Source organism: Pelophylax lessonae (genome assembly GCF_965119305.1).
Source record: "Pelophylax lessonae genome assembly, chromosome: 12".
Classification (NCBI taxonomy): domain Eukaryota; kingdom Metazoa; phylum Chordata; class Amphibia; order Anura; family Ranidae; genus Pelophylax; species Pelophylax lessonae.
Window position 1 is genome coordinate 156,580,188 of NC_138779.1, and position 16,509 is coordinate 156,596,696.

The following is a 16,509-nucleotide window of genomic DNA, read 5'->3' on the forward strand; positions in this document are numbered from 1 at the left end:
CAGAATGGTACCATTTGTTATAAATGGGGTATAGACATTTTTAATTTGGAGATATCGAAAAAGTTCTGAATGTGGTAAATGAGGTCATTCACAAAGTTCAGGAAAACTTAAGACAAAAAAGCTAGAGACCAGATTAAATAGCCTTGACAGGCCTGACCTAGACCATGCCCGAAATGAATTTGGGAATTCCCAAGCCGGATAAAAGGCTGTATTTCTCAGAAAAGATTGTAGTGGATTGTGTGTAGACTGGAAATTATAATTAGTCTTTAGTCTATCCCATAAAGAAACAGAATGCTTGGTAATTGGATTCGTAATATGTTTTCGATCCGATGGTTGTAACCATAAGAGATTGGAAATTTAGATGGGGTCACATTCGATAGATTCTATCGTAACCCATAAGGGCATTTCAGTAGTGGCATGATACTTAGTTAATTGTGCCAATTGCGCAGCTTTGTAATATGTGGCAAATTTGGGAAGACCCAGTCCACTCCTTGTTTTGGGGAGAATCAATGTGGATTCGGGCAATCTAGGTTTGATTGAACCCCAGGTGAATTTAGTTATTTTACGTTGTAAGATTTGAAGAAAATGTGCAGGTATATGAATTGGCAGGACCCTAAATAAATATAAAAAATTGGGTAGAATAACCATTTTGATTGCATTTATCTTCCCAAACCCTGACAATGGAAGTGATGCCCATTTCGTTATTAGTTCAGTAACTTTTTTCAATAATGGAGTAAAGTTGGCTGCATAAAGATCAGAATGGTTGGGAGTAAATTTTATACTTAAATATGGAATGTGCTTCAAAGACCATGAAAATGGTAACGCATTCTGCGCTAAATTTAACTCAGATTCACTCAATGAGATATTAGGGCCATGGAATTTTGAAAATGTATATTTAGTCCTGAAATAGCAGCAAATTTATTAAGGGTAGCAATGAGATTAGGGGCTGATATATGGGGAAATGATAGAAAAAGAAGAATGTAATCTGCAAATAAACACAACTTATGATGGTGACCACCTAGTTCTATACCAGAAATTGAGGGATTACTTCTAATACTGTGTGCTAGAGGTTCTATGAGAAGGGCAAATAAGAGAGGGGAGAGAGGGCACCCCTGACGCCTGCCTCTCTCTATGTTAAACAAGTCTGATTTATAACCTGCGTATTTAACATATACTTTAGGTTTGTTATAAAGCGTAGAGATCCATTTTAAAAAATTTGGGCCAAAACCCCATTTACTAAGAGTATATTGCATATATGGCCAGGATATGGTATCAAAGGCTTTTTTAATGTCTAGTGATAGCAAGCACGAGGGGATGCGGCGTGTTTTAGCTATATGAGATAACAGAGAACAGAACAGTTTGAGGCTTCGGGAGCATACAGATGATTGCTGTTAAAGTTTCCTGTTTAAAGGATTGGCCATTAAGAAGTGGTTTGAAAGCATTAGATAGGATAGGCGAAAGGGAATCCGAAAAAACTCGGAGTTATAATGCCGAAAAACCATCAGGGCCTGGTCTTTTATTTAATTTTAGTGATTTTATAACTTGGGACACTTCATCTGGTGTAATTGATTTTTCCATAAATTTCATCTGAGACTGAGAAAGAATCGGTAGTGATTGTTGAGCAAAAAATATATTTGCCGCAGAAAAATTCAAATTGTTTTCAGATGAATATAGAGTAGCTAGGTGTGTTTTAAATTTCTTAAGAATTTTTATAGGGTTGCTGGAAAATGTATCTCTCGAGATTTTAAGACGTATGGGTTTAAATGGTTTATGGAGTGATGCGAGCAAGCGGGCCATGGGTGAATCTGGTTTATTTGCTTTAATGTAAAAATTGTGACGCGATCTCCGAAGTGTCTTATCTGCAGACTCTGTAAGAAACAGATCAAATTCAAGCCTAGCTTTATCAAGATTGGTTTTATTAGAAGAAGTAGGATTATTTTGATATACTGCGTAGCATGTATTAAAGTTTGTTTCTAATTTCTAAGTGTTTTACGTTCATGTCTAAAGAGTGCAGCCTGTCTCAAACAAATACCACGAATAACTGGTTTGTGTGCCTCCCATAAAGTAAGGGGAGACACATCTGGCGCTGAATTATGTAATAGATATTCAGAGAGAGCATTTTTAATATCCAGACAATGAGATTTATTTTTTTACTAAAGAGTCATTAAGGCACCATGTAGTGTCATGTGCTTTAGGAATAGTTGAAGCAATAACTGTGCATACTGCATTATGGTCAGACCATGTGATTGGTATGACCATAGCTGCAATCGTTTCAGGTATGAGACCTATAGTGAGAAATATATGGTCTATGCGGGAGAAAGTTTTATGAGGAGGCGAGAAATATGTGTATCTACGCTTGTTTGAATTCACCTCTCTCCAAGAATCTACCATATTATGTTTTGCAAGCAGTTGTGAGAATAAGAGTTTATTAGGGCTGCTCGAAGAAGATATAGGGGATTTATCCAGAAATGGGAAAATAACTTGATTTGAATCACCACAAATCATAACTGCACCCATTCTATGAGAATCCACAACCTGAAAAAGATGCGAAAGAAATGGAATAGGATTTTTGTTGGGAGCATAATATGACACTATAGTGATAGTGGAGTCAATAAGGTATCCCATGAGAATCAGATACCTGTCCTCAGGGTCCTTGATTTCATGTACAAGAGTAAATGGAGTAGACCAATGAAAGGCCACTAGCACACCTCGTTGTTTTGTAGAGGCAGAGGCAGTAAAAATTTGAGGATTTTTAGGACTAAAATATTTGGGAGAGGATTGTAAGGTGAAGTGTGTCTCTTGAAGACACAAAATGTGTGTTTTTAATGATGCAAAGTTGCGAAAAGCTTTAGTACGTTTGTTTGGGTTATTTAGTCCCTGAACATTCAAGGACATTATATTTAGGGGGGCCATAAGATTGTATATAAACAATGTCTAGCATACCATACCATACCATTGTGGAATTTGTCGATTGTTTCATACTTGATGTGGGAAGGGGGAGGAAATGTGTAGAGAAAAGGGAAGAACTAAACAGAAGGGACAATTGTGTGCTTAGCATAGAAGGTAATATATAAAACAAATAGTTAAGGCACAACCAATAGGAATGTATGCCATTGATGGGAGATGGAAATCCCCCAACAAAGGCTAAATAGCTACCGTCAGTAGTCTCCGAAAGGGAGAGGCCACCGAGGGTAACAAAGTGAGGACGCACGGAACAACCTAGGAAGGTACAGAAAACCACAAGTTAAAAATCTCTAAAAAATATACAGTAGTATAAGCGACTTATGCTATAATAACGAGCAGAAATCACAGTACTCCTGCCAGTAGTAGCTGTGCAAGATACTGCAAATCTAAGAATTCATTTCATGGGAATAAGTATCAACTATAAAGAACTTTATGGAGCTCTAAAGGAAGTTATCCATGTCTTCTAGCACATATTATAGATAGGAAAGGCTGTAGCACAGTGAAACTGAATTATAACCATATTCAAAAAAAAAAAAAGAAAAAGAAGATTGATTTGAACCAAGCAACAGGGATTAATCTACAATAAGTAGAACTAAATTGAATTCTGTGCTACAGTGTAGTTTGCTAAAACATGTATGAGCTTGAGCATTTAGGTCAAAAAACAAATTTGAAGTATGTGGCAAAAAGGGATTAGATCCATGAAATATTATGCTGGCAAGATAAAGAAAGACACTGAAGTCTTTTCTAGGAAAAAGAAATTAGATGACTAACATGGGACACATTGGCATAAGACAGAGGAGATAAAATAATTATCTGGTCCATCAGTCCATGGAATCTTCAGCAGATGGAGAAGGAGAAATGAAGCGACCACGTTTATGTGAATCACGATAATTTTGTTTCCCAGAGGATTTTGAAAAAAGTGCGTGGTGAGCCAGAGGCAGATCTGCGTCAAGCATTTTCTGAGCCTTACAAGTTCTGGTGTTCAGTTAGGTGAAGGTCTTGAAGGGTGTTTTGAAATTCTTCAGATGAATGACATTTGTATTTAGTACCTTGAAAAGTAAAATGCACCGAAAAAGGAAAACCCCACTGGTAGGGGATATGTTTTTGCTGCAATATTTGTAATAATGGTTTAAGAGCTCTTCTTTTATTTATGGTGATAGGAGATCCGCAAAGATTTGGTATTCGTGACCCTGAAAATTTAAGGATCCCTTTTCTCTAGCAGCTGATAAGAGCTGTTCCTTTGTACGGTAATAATGGAATTTAATGATGATGTCTCTGGGTGGACCCTCTGATTTTTTAGGAGATAGCGCAAAATGGACTCCATTTCCAGGCATTCGACTGGAATAGCAGGTTGTAATTCCTGAAACAAGGCTAACATTGTCACTTGTAAGTCAGTTATGGATTAAGGAATGCCTCTTATGCGCTAATTGGAGCTTCTTGCCCTGTTTTCAAAATCTTCTAGACGAGACTGAAGTACTAAGTTTTCCTCTTTAAGATTCTCAATTTCTGTATTTTGGTCCTTTGTAAAATTCTCAATATCCTCTATCCTTGTTTCAAGATTAGCTATGCGTGTGCCCAGCTCCCTTATCTCTTTAGTCAGGCTATTAGTAATATGGTCAGAAGTCTGTTTAAGTGCCTTTTGAAACATACGTTCAATATGTGATAATATATTGGGAGGGACTGACTCAATGTCCTTTTCATCCTGTGAAACTGAGGTACTGCGGACTGTTTCAGTTTGATATGTGAGGAGAGGAGGGAATAGTTTCACTGCTGTGTCAGCACTGTGAGGTGATTCTGAGGCGGCTGAGGGAGAGGGAGCTGACGCCATTTTAATTGAGGCTTTGGAAAGCACTTCCTTGCCACTTTTGGACTTAAATTTAGTCCGAGACCCGCTGAAAACCATACCTTTATGTACAGCAGTTTCCTGTACTAATGCTGTAAAAACTGAGCGAATATTCGGCGGGCAGCCGCTGCTGTATGTGGTTTTCTGTCCCCTAGGAGTGGAGCATCAGCCAGACATGTCTGCGCTTGAGGACTCCGCCTACTTCCTCTCCTATGGGGATTTTTAAGTACCAATGTTTGTCGCCATTCCACGAGCGTATGCAATTTTGAAGCATGACATGTTGGGTATCTATTAATTATGTAACTATATCTTTCGCATTATAGAAAAAAATTGGGCTAACTTTACTGTTTTTTTTATTTTTTAATTCAAAACGAGCCACGGAACCACCAGAAAATGCATTAAGGTACCACAACCTTTAGAGTTTAGAAGCAGGAATGGGCATATAAATGGGCATATAAAACAAGAATGTATAAACATGAATTCATTTATGTATTTAAGGATTGATCAACAGACTTATAATATATCCGAATGGTGTAATTATTATATTTCTTTATTTTACAGATACAAGTCTTGTTAAATGATTACAAAGTCAAAGTGGTGTCTAACCTAGAACCGGTAAGTCTTTGCAGCAAGTCCTCAACTCTTTTGGTGATCCTGTCCACAGAAAAAAAATGCACTCCAGTAAAGCCAACAAGCACTCTTTGATTGCAAAAAAAGTGGAAACCGTCTGCTGTCTGTAAAATCACACCATATTTTTTTTTCCAGGTTGCTGGTTTCACCAACACTGGCCTTAAGCCATGCTCTTCTGATTCACCCGTTTCACCTCGATTGGGACTAATTGTAGAGGTCCCAATCGAAGGCAAGGACTGTGCCTGTGGAAACCAACTACCTGGAATAAATATTATGGTTTGTTTTTGCAGACTACAGCTCTGTTTCCACTTTTTTGCAATCTATGCTGAGCAGGACAGGCAGAGGGAGCCAGCACCTTTTGCGCAAGGAAGACCTGAGGAGCAATTAAATAGAGCTTTGAGCAGTGTAATTTCCTTGTGGGATTTCTACTACTGTGAGCTTTCTTTGATGCTTTTCATCTGTGATGGGCTTATTTAGTAGAACAATTTATGATTAGGCCAATGACAGGTGTAAGGCCATACATGGTTCAAATCTCAGCTGGTTCAGTAGGTACTGGCTGAGATTCAAACTGTGTATGGGCAGGCTGAATGTACCAAGTTGATCAATCAATAAACTTTGGTACAAACAACATGCTGGGTTTTTACCTATGATTATCACTAGCTGCTAGCAATAATCACCGTCTTCTCCCTGCGGGGACATCTTCCCCCACCGGGAGAAGACAATGGCCTGGCAGGAAGGATCCCCGCATCATCACTGTCTGTGTTATTGGGGGAATCTAGCAAATATCTTACTTGCAACCCAAGGTTGCAGGAAAGAAATTTGCTCTGTGTATGGTCAGCCTAACTCATCAGAGAGCGCAGTTGATACAGGGTGTGATGTATACAGCCATTCCCGTTCGTGAGAAGTTGATCTAATGTTCAACTTCTCATGAAAAGGAGTGTTGGAAAAATATTGTTTGATCAGCACTTGAGCCAATTACCAGCAGATCTGATCAGTGTATTCTGACAGCGGAGGAGTCCCTCCGCTAAAAAATGTAGCACAGCTGGGAGGATTCCTCTTTCCACCTCAAACATGCAGATCTGGAAATCTGTTAAGATTCTTTTGATCAACCAGCTGGCTGATGAAAGAAAAAAAGATCCATCTATGACCAGATTTAGATTCACAGGAATCAAGATGAGCCTTTTGTTACATAGGGCTCCATTCACTAAAACAAATCGTATGCAGTATTTAGGTGTGTGGACAGGTTTTCCCTAAATATTGCATGCGATCCTGAAACTGTCATTTCACTATTGCGTTTTGCGGTATTTACCGGAAAACGCTAAAAGCGCTTGGTAAATACCGCATGAAAAGGCGCTAAGCTCATTTCACAGAAGAAAATATTTAAATGGATGCTGCGGTTTTTAAGGAATGTAATAATATAATAGCCAATTTTAAGTAGTCTTTATCCAATTTGCTCCAGCGAAGGGAAAAAATTAATTCCTGATCCTCCAAGAAGCAATCTGATATTCCCTGGACCAAATTTACCTATAAATATTAGTATCCAGTTATATTTTGTGCACTTAGAAAAAAATGAAGGCCTTTTTTAAAAATAATCTACAGAGCTGGACAGAACCAGCTCTTGAAGGAGTCTATTCCACATATTCACAGCTCTTACTGTGAAGAAGCCTTTCCATACTTAGAGATTAAATCTCTTTTCCTCCAGTCGTAAGAAATGCCCCGTTGTCCTCTGTTATGACCTTAGTAAAGTGAATAACTCTACAACAAATTCCCTATATGTACCACCCATGTATTTATACATGTTGATCATATCCCTCCTTAATCTCCTCTTCTCAAGAGAGAATAAATTCAGTTCAGCTAATATTTCCTCTTAGCTGAGCTCCTCCATGTCTCTTATCAGTTTGGTTGCCCTTTTCTGCACTTTCTCCAGTTTCCCAATATCATTTTTATGAAATGATGCCCAAAACTGAACTGCATATTCTATATTCTTACATCTGTACAGGGGCAAAATGATATTTCTCTCTCTTCAGTCCATACCTCTTTTAATACAAGAAATTTTTTGCTCGCTTTGGGAAACTGCAGCTTGGCATTGCATGCTATTATTAAGCTTATGATCTACCAGAACACCCCTTCTCCACCATTGATTGCTCCAGGTGTACTCCCCCTAGTATGTATGATGCATGCATATTTTTGGCCTCAGAGTCCATAACTTTAAATTTATCATCAATAAACCTCATTTGCCACCTAGTTGCCCAATTAAACAGTGCATAGAGGTTGGCTTGTAAATTGGAGACATTCTTGTAAGAATATTACAAGAATGTAAGAATTGTAATAATATTATTCCACTGCAAAGCCTGGGGTTATCTGACTGCACCCATCCTGCAGGAGGGTGACCCATTGTTTCTCCTTGTGTCTTAAAGCAATCTTGTAGCCAATCTAGAATGCCACATAAAAGTGTTACCTGAAAACAAGAATGTTAATTATTTCCTCTCCTGCTCCCTACCAGGTCATTGACTTGGGAAGCACTAAGAACATTGGATCAAAAGGACAGGCAATTAGGGTTTTCATAGTTTTCTCCATTCTAGTGACCTAAAGCAGCTGTAATTTTATTAAATAGGGCTATGTACCTAGCTTCCTTTTTTTTGCACCCCACCTTCCTGTCTCAGCACCATATCTTCTTTCTCACCCTAACATCTTCCTATTTTAGCACCCTACCTTCCTTCATAAGATCCATGTTTTCTTTTCGCAGTACCCACACTTCCTTTCTTAGCACTCTACTTTCTTTTCTTAGCACTCTACTTTCTTTTCTTAGCACCTACCTTTCCTTCCCAGAGTTATCTTAAGAAGAGGCAAAATGGGCTGCCTGTGGAGGATTAGATGTGAGCCTTGCTGTTCACTGAAATTTACTTTTATTTTATTTATTTCAGGTACTTATATAGCGCTGTCAATTTACGCAGCACTTTACATATACATTGTACATTCACACCAGTCCCTGCCCTCAAGGAGCTTACAATCTAAGGTCCCTAACTCACATACATACACAGTAGGGCCATTTTTTTTTATACAGGATCCAATTAACCTACCAGCATGTCTTTGGAGTGTGGGAGGAAACCGGAGTACCCGGAAGAAACCCATGCAGGCACAGGGAGAACATGCAAACTCCAGGCAGGTAGTGTCGTGGTTGGGATTTGAACCAGCGACCCTCTTGCTGCTAGGTGAAAGTGCTAACCACTATACCACTGTGCCGCCCACAAATAAAAATAAAATAGCCCAGTGAAATATTAAATGGAAAAGCTGCAATACTCAGTACAGTACTGTCCCTTGTAGGACTTATTTTCCACTACAAGATGCCCTAAGTCTCAGAGCTAGAAAGTACAGGCATGCAAAATGCATCAAAGCTGTGCAATTCTACACTTCTAATAAACGAATTGGAATACAAGAATCCCTTGGTGTTGTAACATTTTCCACTAGTCCCTTAATGAGGTTTTGGAGAGTAAATACATTGGGTCCACCTAACGGTATATTGCGTTGTTTACACAGAATATTTGCATTAAGTGTATAGATCAAACAAATTGTACTTTCTCTTACGTCCTCCGACAGTCGCCGCCTCTTCATATTCGTCACATATGGGGTATTAGACTTTGCTCCGAAGGAGTAGCTAGGCAACAGAATATGTTAACATTCTTTTAACATATCCCACCCTCAAGGGGTGGTCCCCTCAGTCAATACCCTCCTACTTCCTGCAACCATATCTCAGTTTCAATGTCTAGCTTGTCAGGAGTGGCTGGCTCTCTCTGTGCTGGGGCTTTGTGCCCCAGACTCTTTCTTCTTTTTTGATTTTTTGTTTGAGTTTTCTCTCTACCTTTACCTAGCTGTTCTTTTTGTCAGCGTTAGTTAGTTCTTCGGATGAAGAGGATCATGCGGGCTGGGTCTCGGGCTGATCCCCCTGGTCGCAGGTCGTGGGTCAGTGGCTTCCCAGCCTGCCATCGAGCGTTCAGCCAGGTAACGCTCCTGGCACAGTGAACGACCCATCCCTGTTCGGTGCAGGGATGATTGGTGAGGTGGCTACCTCACTGGACGCTGTGCGGTTTCTTAACCCCCATTCTGTGCGTCTTGTATGCGACTCTCCCTGCCTCATGTGCAGCGGCTTGTTCGCCTGTGCGGGTCCCCCACGCCATTGTGAGGTAAGTGTATCTATGTGGGGACCTGTCTGTCTGGGGGGGTGTCAGTCTGGGACTGTGTAACCTGCCTCTGTTCACACTGTTTGTCTCCCTATCACTCGGCTGCATGCTGTGGGCTGCAAGGGGGGGGGGGGGAGCTGTGTGACACTGTGTGTGTCAGCCTTGTCAGTGTGAGAAGCTGTATGCTGTGGGGCATGTTTTGGGCATGTTTGGGCACTGTACAGCGATCGCTGCGGCGATCTGACATGTTTTTTTATACATGGATGACATGTGTGCTTTACTGTACTGTGGAGCGGCGGTTTCGGCGTCAAACGGCGCCATTTTGCCTACACTCGCTCCGGCCGCATGTTCTACATGCATGGCGGCCATTTTCTTGTAGCCTCCCGTAGGCTTTCATAGAGCGCCCTGGCAGCATCGCTTCCTCTTCTCCAGGAACACCGATCGAGGCAGCAGCAGCGGCGAGGGTCTCCTCAGGTTATATCCTTCTTATCCATTGCCTGTGTCAGTTTTATTGTCCCTGTGGGGGTCTCATTGTGCTTGTGTGTGGTGCGGTGGGCTGCGCTTGCCGCGCTTGTTAAAGGGGCAGTTAACCCTTTATTATCCGGCATTTGTAATAGGGGCAATGGATTCTCAGGAGGGCAAATTTCCTACCGCCTTGGTGGAAAGCCAGGGGAACGCTGTTTCCCCCCCAGGGGGGGATTTAGCCACTATTGTGGCTGGCCTTGCTGCTCAGGTGCAGATGCTGGTGGCTGCTCAATCTACTAAAAGACCCAGAGTTTCTCTTTCCTCTGATTCTGAGGGTGAAGGTGATGGGGCTGTTATGGCGGGGGCCTCCTTATCGGGGTCCCGCTCCTCCCTGGATCTAGTGGGGTCCGAGGTGGAGGCTGAAGTTGAAGGGGTTGATAATTCTCCCCCTGGCTCGCCTGAAGAGCTTGCAATCATGGATAAATTGATTGCTTCCATAAAACAAACGCTGCGTTTGCAGGATGAAGTGTGTCCCCCCGCTGCCTTGGCGGCTTATGGGACGCAGAGAAAACGCAGGACGCCGCAGGTTTTTCCCTGCAATGATGATTTTCAGCGCGCTGTTAAGGAACAATGGCGCAATCTGCGCAAACCTTTTGCTGTACCAAGTAGGTTCAGGCTGCGTTATCCTTTCTCGCCTTCCACTGATGAAAGGTGGTGTGTGCCACCCCCAGTGGATCACGCAATTGCGGTTTTAAACAAATCCACTGCGATTCCTGCAGAGGATTCCCCTGTGTTCCGTGATGCCACGGATAGGAGATTGGAGTCTCTTGCCCGTCATACTTATTCTGTTACGGGTTCTATGCTTAAGGCTCTGTTTGCCTCTCTCATGGCGGCCCAGGCGGTCGCAAGTTGGACGCAGATGCTTAGGCGCGTCCTAGTGGCCGATTCGGCCTCGCCGGCGACCCTGGATATGGTGGATCAAATCCACCAGGGTGTCATGTATCTGTGTGATGCGGACTCGGACTTAGTCCCGTTGGCTGCACGTGTGCACAGCGTGGCGGTGTTGTCTCGCCGCCTGGTTTGGTTGAAATGTTGGTCGGTGGACCAATCTTCACGTAAGACCTTAGCCAATCTGCCTTATGATGGGTCTCGCCTTTTTGGGGAGTCCTTGGATGTGTTGATTAAGGGGATCACCGGAGGTAAGAGCACTCTCTTGCCCCATTTCCCCAAGGCTAAGGGGGCTTCTGGGAAGAAGCATGCTAGTTTTCGGCCCCCTCAGGGGTCCTTTCGTGCCTTTCGGTCGCACTACAAGGGCAAACTGTTCAAAGGTCAAGGCTCTCAGAAGAAGCCCTGGTCTGGTAAACAGAAGTCCGGTCAATCCGGATCCGCAGCCCATAACAGTGCGGCCTGAAGGGGAGCCCTCACCCAGTTTTGGGGTGGGGGGAACGCTTGCTCGGTTTTCTTCAGCCCTGGTTGGCCCGCGTGCGGGACAGATGGGTTCAGGAGATCGTTCGATCTGGTTACAAGATCGAGTTTCTCTCTCGGCCGGAGAGCAGATTTTTTCCCTCAAATCTTCACTTGTCTCCAGAGCGTTTACGGGACCTGCACCTGGCGGTGCGGGACCTGAGGGCTCAGGGAGTGGTAGTTCCGGTGCCTCATCGGGACAGATTTCGGGGGTTTTATTCCAATCTGTTCACCGTGCCCAGAAGGGAGGGCAAGGTTCGTCCAATTCTGGACTTGAAGGCTCTGAACCGCTCTGTGCGGGTTCGCAAGTTCCGCATGGAATCCCTGCGGTCGGTGGTGGCTGCCCTGGTTCCGGGGGAATTCATGGCCTCCATCGATTTGAAGGATGCGTATCTTCACATCCCCATTTTCGAGGGTCACCAGAGGTACCTTCGATTTGCCATTGCGGAGGATCACTACCAGTTCGTGGCGTTGCCTTTTGGCCTCGCCTCGGCTCCGCGGGTCTTCACCAAGGTGCTTGCACCGGTTCTGGCATTATTGAGGGCCCAGGGCATTTCTGTCCTGGGGTATCTGGACGACATTCTGGTTCGGTCTGCGACCAGCCAGGGTCTGGAGATGGACCTGTCTGTCACGATGCAAACTCTGCAGGAGTTTGGTTGGACGATAAATTTTCCAAAGTCGACACTGAGTCCGTCGGTTCGCCTTCCCTACCTGGGAATGATTCTGGACTCGGTGCAGGCGAAGGTCTTCCTGCCGGAAGACAAACTCAGAACTCTTCAGGAGGAAGTCAGGTCCCTCAGGGACGTTCCGCACTCGTCTCTGCGGACGTGCATGAGATGTCTGGGATTGATGGTCTCGGCCTTCGAGGCGATTCCCTTCGCCCAGTTTCACACACGGGGTCTCCAAGCGGAGATCCTGTCCATGTGGGACGGGCGACCTCAATCTCTGGATCTTCAAATCTCGTTGAGTCATCGCACCAGTATAGACCTTCCGTGGTGGCTCCAGTCCCCGATGGTGTCCGGGGGCAAGTCGTTTCGTCCTATCTCATGGACGGTAATCACCACGGATGCCAGCCTGTCTGGCTGGGGTGGTGTTCTGGGCGTTCTGTCCGCCCAGGGGACTTGGTCGGAGGGGGAGTCCTCCCTTCCGATCAACATTCTGGAATTGCGTGCGATAAATCTCTGTCTTCATCGCTGGACGGACCGGCTGCAGGGCTGCCCAGTTCGGGTGCAGACGGACAATGCCACGGCGGTGGCCTACATCAACCACCAAGGGGGCACCAGGAGTGCCCGAGCGGCTCGAGAAGTGGCCGACATTCTGTCTTGGGCCGAGACTCATGTCCCGGCGATAACGGCGGTTCACATTCTGGGGGTGGAGAACTGGCAGGCGGACTATCTGAGTCGCCAGACCCTGGATCAGGGGGAATGGTCTCTCCACCCGGCTGTCTTCCAGATGTTGTGCGCGAAGTGGGGTCTTCCAGATGTGGACCTGTTCGCGTCTTGTCTCAACAACAAGGTGAGAAGGTTCGTGGCAAGGACGCGCGACCCTCGGGCAGACGCGTCGGACGCGTTAGTGGCCCCGTGGCATCAGTACAGGCTGATGTACGCGTTTCCACCGATTCAGTTGCTGTCCAGGTTCCTTCGCAGGTTACACTCGGAACGCAGCACGGTGATTCTTGTGGCACCAGACTGGCCTCGCCGGTCCTGGTACGCAGACCTCGTGAATCTGGCGGTCGACGCCCCGTGGCGTCTGCCTCTTCGAGACGATCTCCTGTCTCAAGGACCGATATACCATCCTGCTTTACAGTCGCTGGCTTTGACGGCCTGGCTGTTGAGACCGAGGTCCTGAAGGAGAAGGATCTCTCCCCAGAGGTCATTCATACCTTGATCAACGCGAGGAAGTCTTCCTCGGGGAAGGTTTATTACCGTACTTGGAAGGCCTATTTTGCCTGGTGTGAGTCCAGGGGGTTTTCACCCCGCACGTACTCGGTTTCCCGAGTGCTGTCCTTCCTTCAAACAGGTGTCGATCAGCGTTTGGCGCTGGCTACGATAAAGGGTCAGGTGTCTGCGCTGGCCGTTCTGTTTCAACGTCCCGTGGCTTCCAACTCCTTGGTTGGCACTTTTGTTCAGGGAGTGCGGCATCTGGTACCTCCTAGGAGGGATCCTCTGCCCCCTTGGGACTTGAATCTCGTTCTATCTGTGTTACAACGTGCTCCTTTTGAACAGATCAGGGAGATCTCGTCTATGTTGTCCAAAAAGGTCGCCTTTTTGGTTGCGATCACTTCGGCTCGCAGAGTGTCGGAGCTGGCGTCTTTGTCCTGCAAGTCTCCGTATCTGGTTGTTCATTTGGATAAGGTGGTCTTGCGACCTAATCCTTCTTTTCTTCCGAAGCGAGTTTCGGAATTCCATTTTAATGAGGATATTGTCTTGCCTTCGCTGTGTGCGAAGCCTAAACATCCAAAGGAGGTGAGATTGCATTCTTTGGATGTTGTTCGGGCGATAAGGGTTTACCTTAAATCGACTGAGTCTTTTCGAAAGACGGACTCCTTGTTTCTTCTTCTAGAGGGTCCTCGGAAGGGCATGGCGGCGTCGGCCTCTACCATCGCCAAATGGATCAGGCAGACCATTGAACAGGCCTATGCTTTGCAGGGGAAGGTTCCCCCTGTGCCTGTGAAGGCGCACTCTACTAGATCTTTGAGTACGTCTTGGGCCTGTCGTCATGGGGCTTCTGTAGCCCAGGTGTGTAAGGCGGCGACCTGGTCGACCGTGCATACTTTCACAAAATTCTACAAAGTAGAAGTTCAGGCATCGGCGGATGCTTCCTTTGGCCGCAAGGTTCTTAGTGCGGCAATTCCCTAGGGTCCCTTGTTGGGGACCTCTGGCTGTTGGGATAAGTTTTTTATCCCCTGGTTATTTGTCTTTTCCTGGGTTGTTGCTCCTGTTGAGCACTTGTTTTTCCTGTAGCCCAGCTGGTTTCCTTCCTTTGGTAAGGTTCCTTTCTTTGATGCGGAGACTGCGTTGCCTTTCGGCGCGGATGCGTTTCCCACCCCTCATGTTTGCACTGCTTTGGGACGTCCCCATATGTGACGAATATGAAGAGGCGGCGACTGTCGGAGGACGTAAGAGAAAACGGAATTTTTGTAAAATCTTACCTGTAAAATTCCTTTCTCTGAGTCCTCCGACAGTCGCCGCCCCCCGCCCCTCTTTTGGGGTTTGGTTGTATACTCTACTGCTATTCCACTGAAACTGAGATATGGTTGCAGGAAGTAGGAGGGTATTGACTGAGGGGACCACCCCTTGAGGGTGGGATATGTTAAAAGCTTTAATGTTAACATATTCTGTTGCCTAGCTACTCCTTCGGAGCAAAGTCTAATACCCCATATGTGACGAATATGAAGAGGCGGCGACTGTCGGAGGACTCAGAGAAAGGAATTTTACAGGTAAGATTTTACAAAAATTCCGTTTTTTTTTTGTCCCATAGGACAGCCACTGTAGAGCGCTCTGGAAGATCCATGATACTTATACCATGCTGGAGATTTTAACAGAAAAAGCTCAAAGTGAACTCAAGGAACGTATAAAAACACTTCTAAGGGAGTTTCAATTTTTAAAAGACTGCACATTTTCGGTATGTATGTGTTTTCTGCCTACTAGAGCAGTCGTCTCTATATCTAAATGGGGCTTTATTCATATTTGAACTTGTTGGTAAATCTGATTTTCGAATGTGCAGGATTTCAAAACAGGACCGTTTGTGCTATATAATAGTAAAAACTCAACTGTATGCCTCGGCACAACTTACATTTTTTTTTTTTTTTTTTTGCATGTGCAATTGTTTGGCATTTATGTCTTCAATTGTGTTTGGGTAGCTAGCTCTTTAGAATGCATCCCTAATATTTTTTTTATAATGTCTCTCTTCAATGGTAGAGTAAAAAGGAATTTGCTGGGTTTTAAAATTTTAAACCGAGTACAAAAAAACAATACGAAAACATAGACTTGATACATTAGTACAAAAATACAGTATACAAATGACTGCTGAATAAAAAACACAAACTTATAAAAGCAGGATTAGTAAGCTTCATTAACATATCTGAGACACAAGGCAACATCTTGAGAAAAACAAGTGACAATGACAGTAGGTTATGTCTCATAGCCAGGTAGCGAGAAAGTGGACCAATGAGAGTGACAATGACTGTAGTTGAAACATGATAATAGTAAAGATTAAGGCTGGCCATACATTATACAATTGTTTTTTACAATTTTCCTTTAGATTTACCAAAACCATATAATATGAGGTCAAACTTAAACACTTTCAATTTGTATGCAATCAGGCATGCCCTTACACTACAAGGTACCACCCTGTGTTGGTTTAATCCTCATTTATTGTACCTTGCACTACATAGTTGAAAGTAAATTGAACAAGAAAACTGTATAAAGTATGGCCATCTTTAGACACGTATTCAAGTTAACCTTGTAATAAGGTTTCACACATGGATTGTTAAACCAGGTAAAAAAAAATTACCACAGGTATTCTAATCCAAAAGTGATATAGAATGAAAGAGGAAGGTAGAATAAGAGAAAAAGGGGCAAAGAAAAGAAAAATAAATAAATAAAAAGAAAGGTGGGGATAGTTAGGAAAAACGGGATAGGAAAAGGAAGGGAGGAGAAGAAGGGGTGGGAAGATGAATCCGGAATCTGCATATGAAGCTTTTCTGGGTCAACAAGGAGAGGGGACATGGACGGGTGCGTACTATCCTTAACCCTCACAGATATTGTGAGATTATAGCCAGGGTACCATTGCAGCCACGCTGTTGGGGAGCATTCTTTTTTTTTTTTTTTCAAAACGTTTTATTGAATAATAAAGATACAATACAGCAAAAATGACAACCATATGCAAGTAAATATACATATACAGTATATATAAAAACAATTGAGTTCCCCACCCACATTTGCAGACATAAAAAGGCCAATA

At 44.0% G+C, this 16,509-nt stretch overlaps 1 protein-coding gene across 1 annotated transcript in view; it reads left to right on the forward strand.

Annotated features, from left to right (window-relative positions):
- The window catches only part of LOC309568933 (uncharacterized protein), a gene marked incomplete at its 3' end in the record, with an annotated part of 365,261 nt that overhangs the window by 182,834 nt on the left and 165,918 nt on the right, over positions 1–16,509 (forward strand). The window contains exon 3 of the mRNA XM_082274701.1: positions 15,025–15,168. Within this exon, the coding sequence (XP_082130827.1) occupies positions 15,025–15,168 (144 nt within the window). The remainder of the gene's footprint in view (positions 1–15,024; positions 15,169–16,509) is intronic.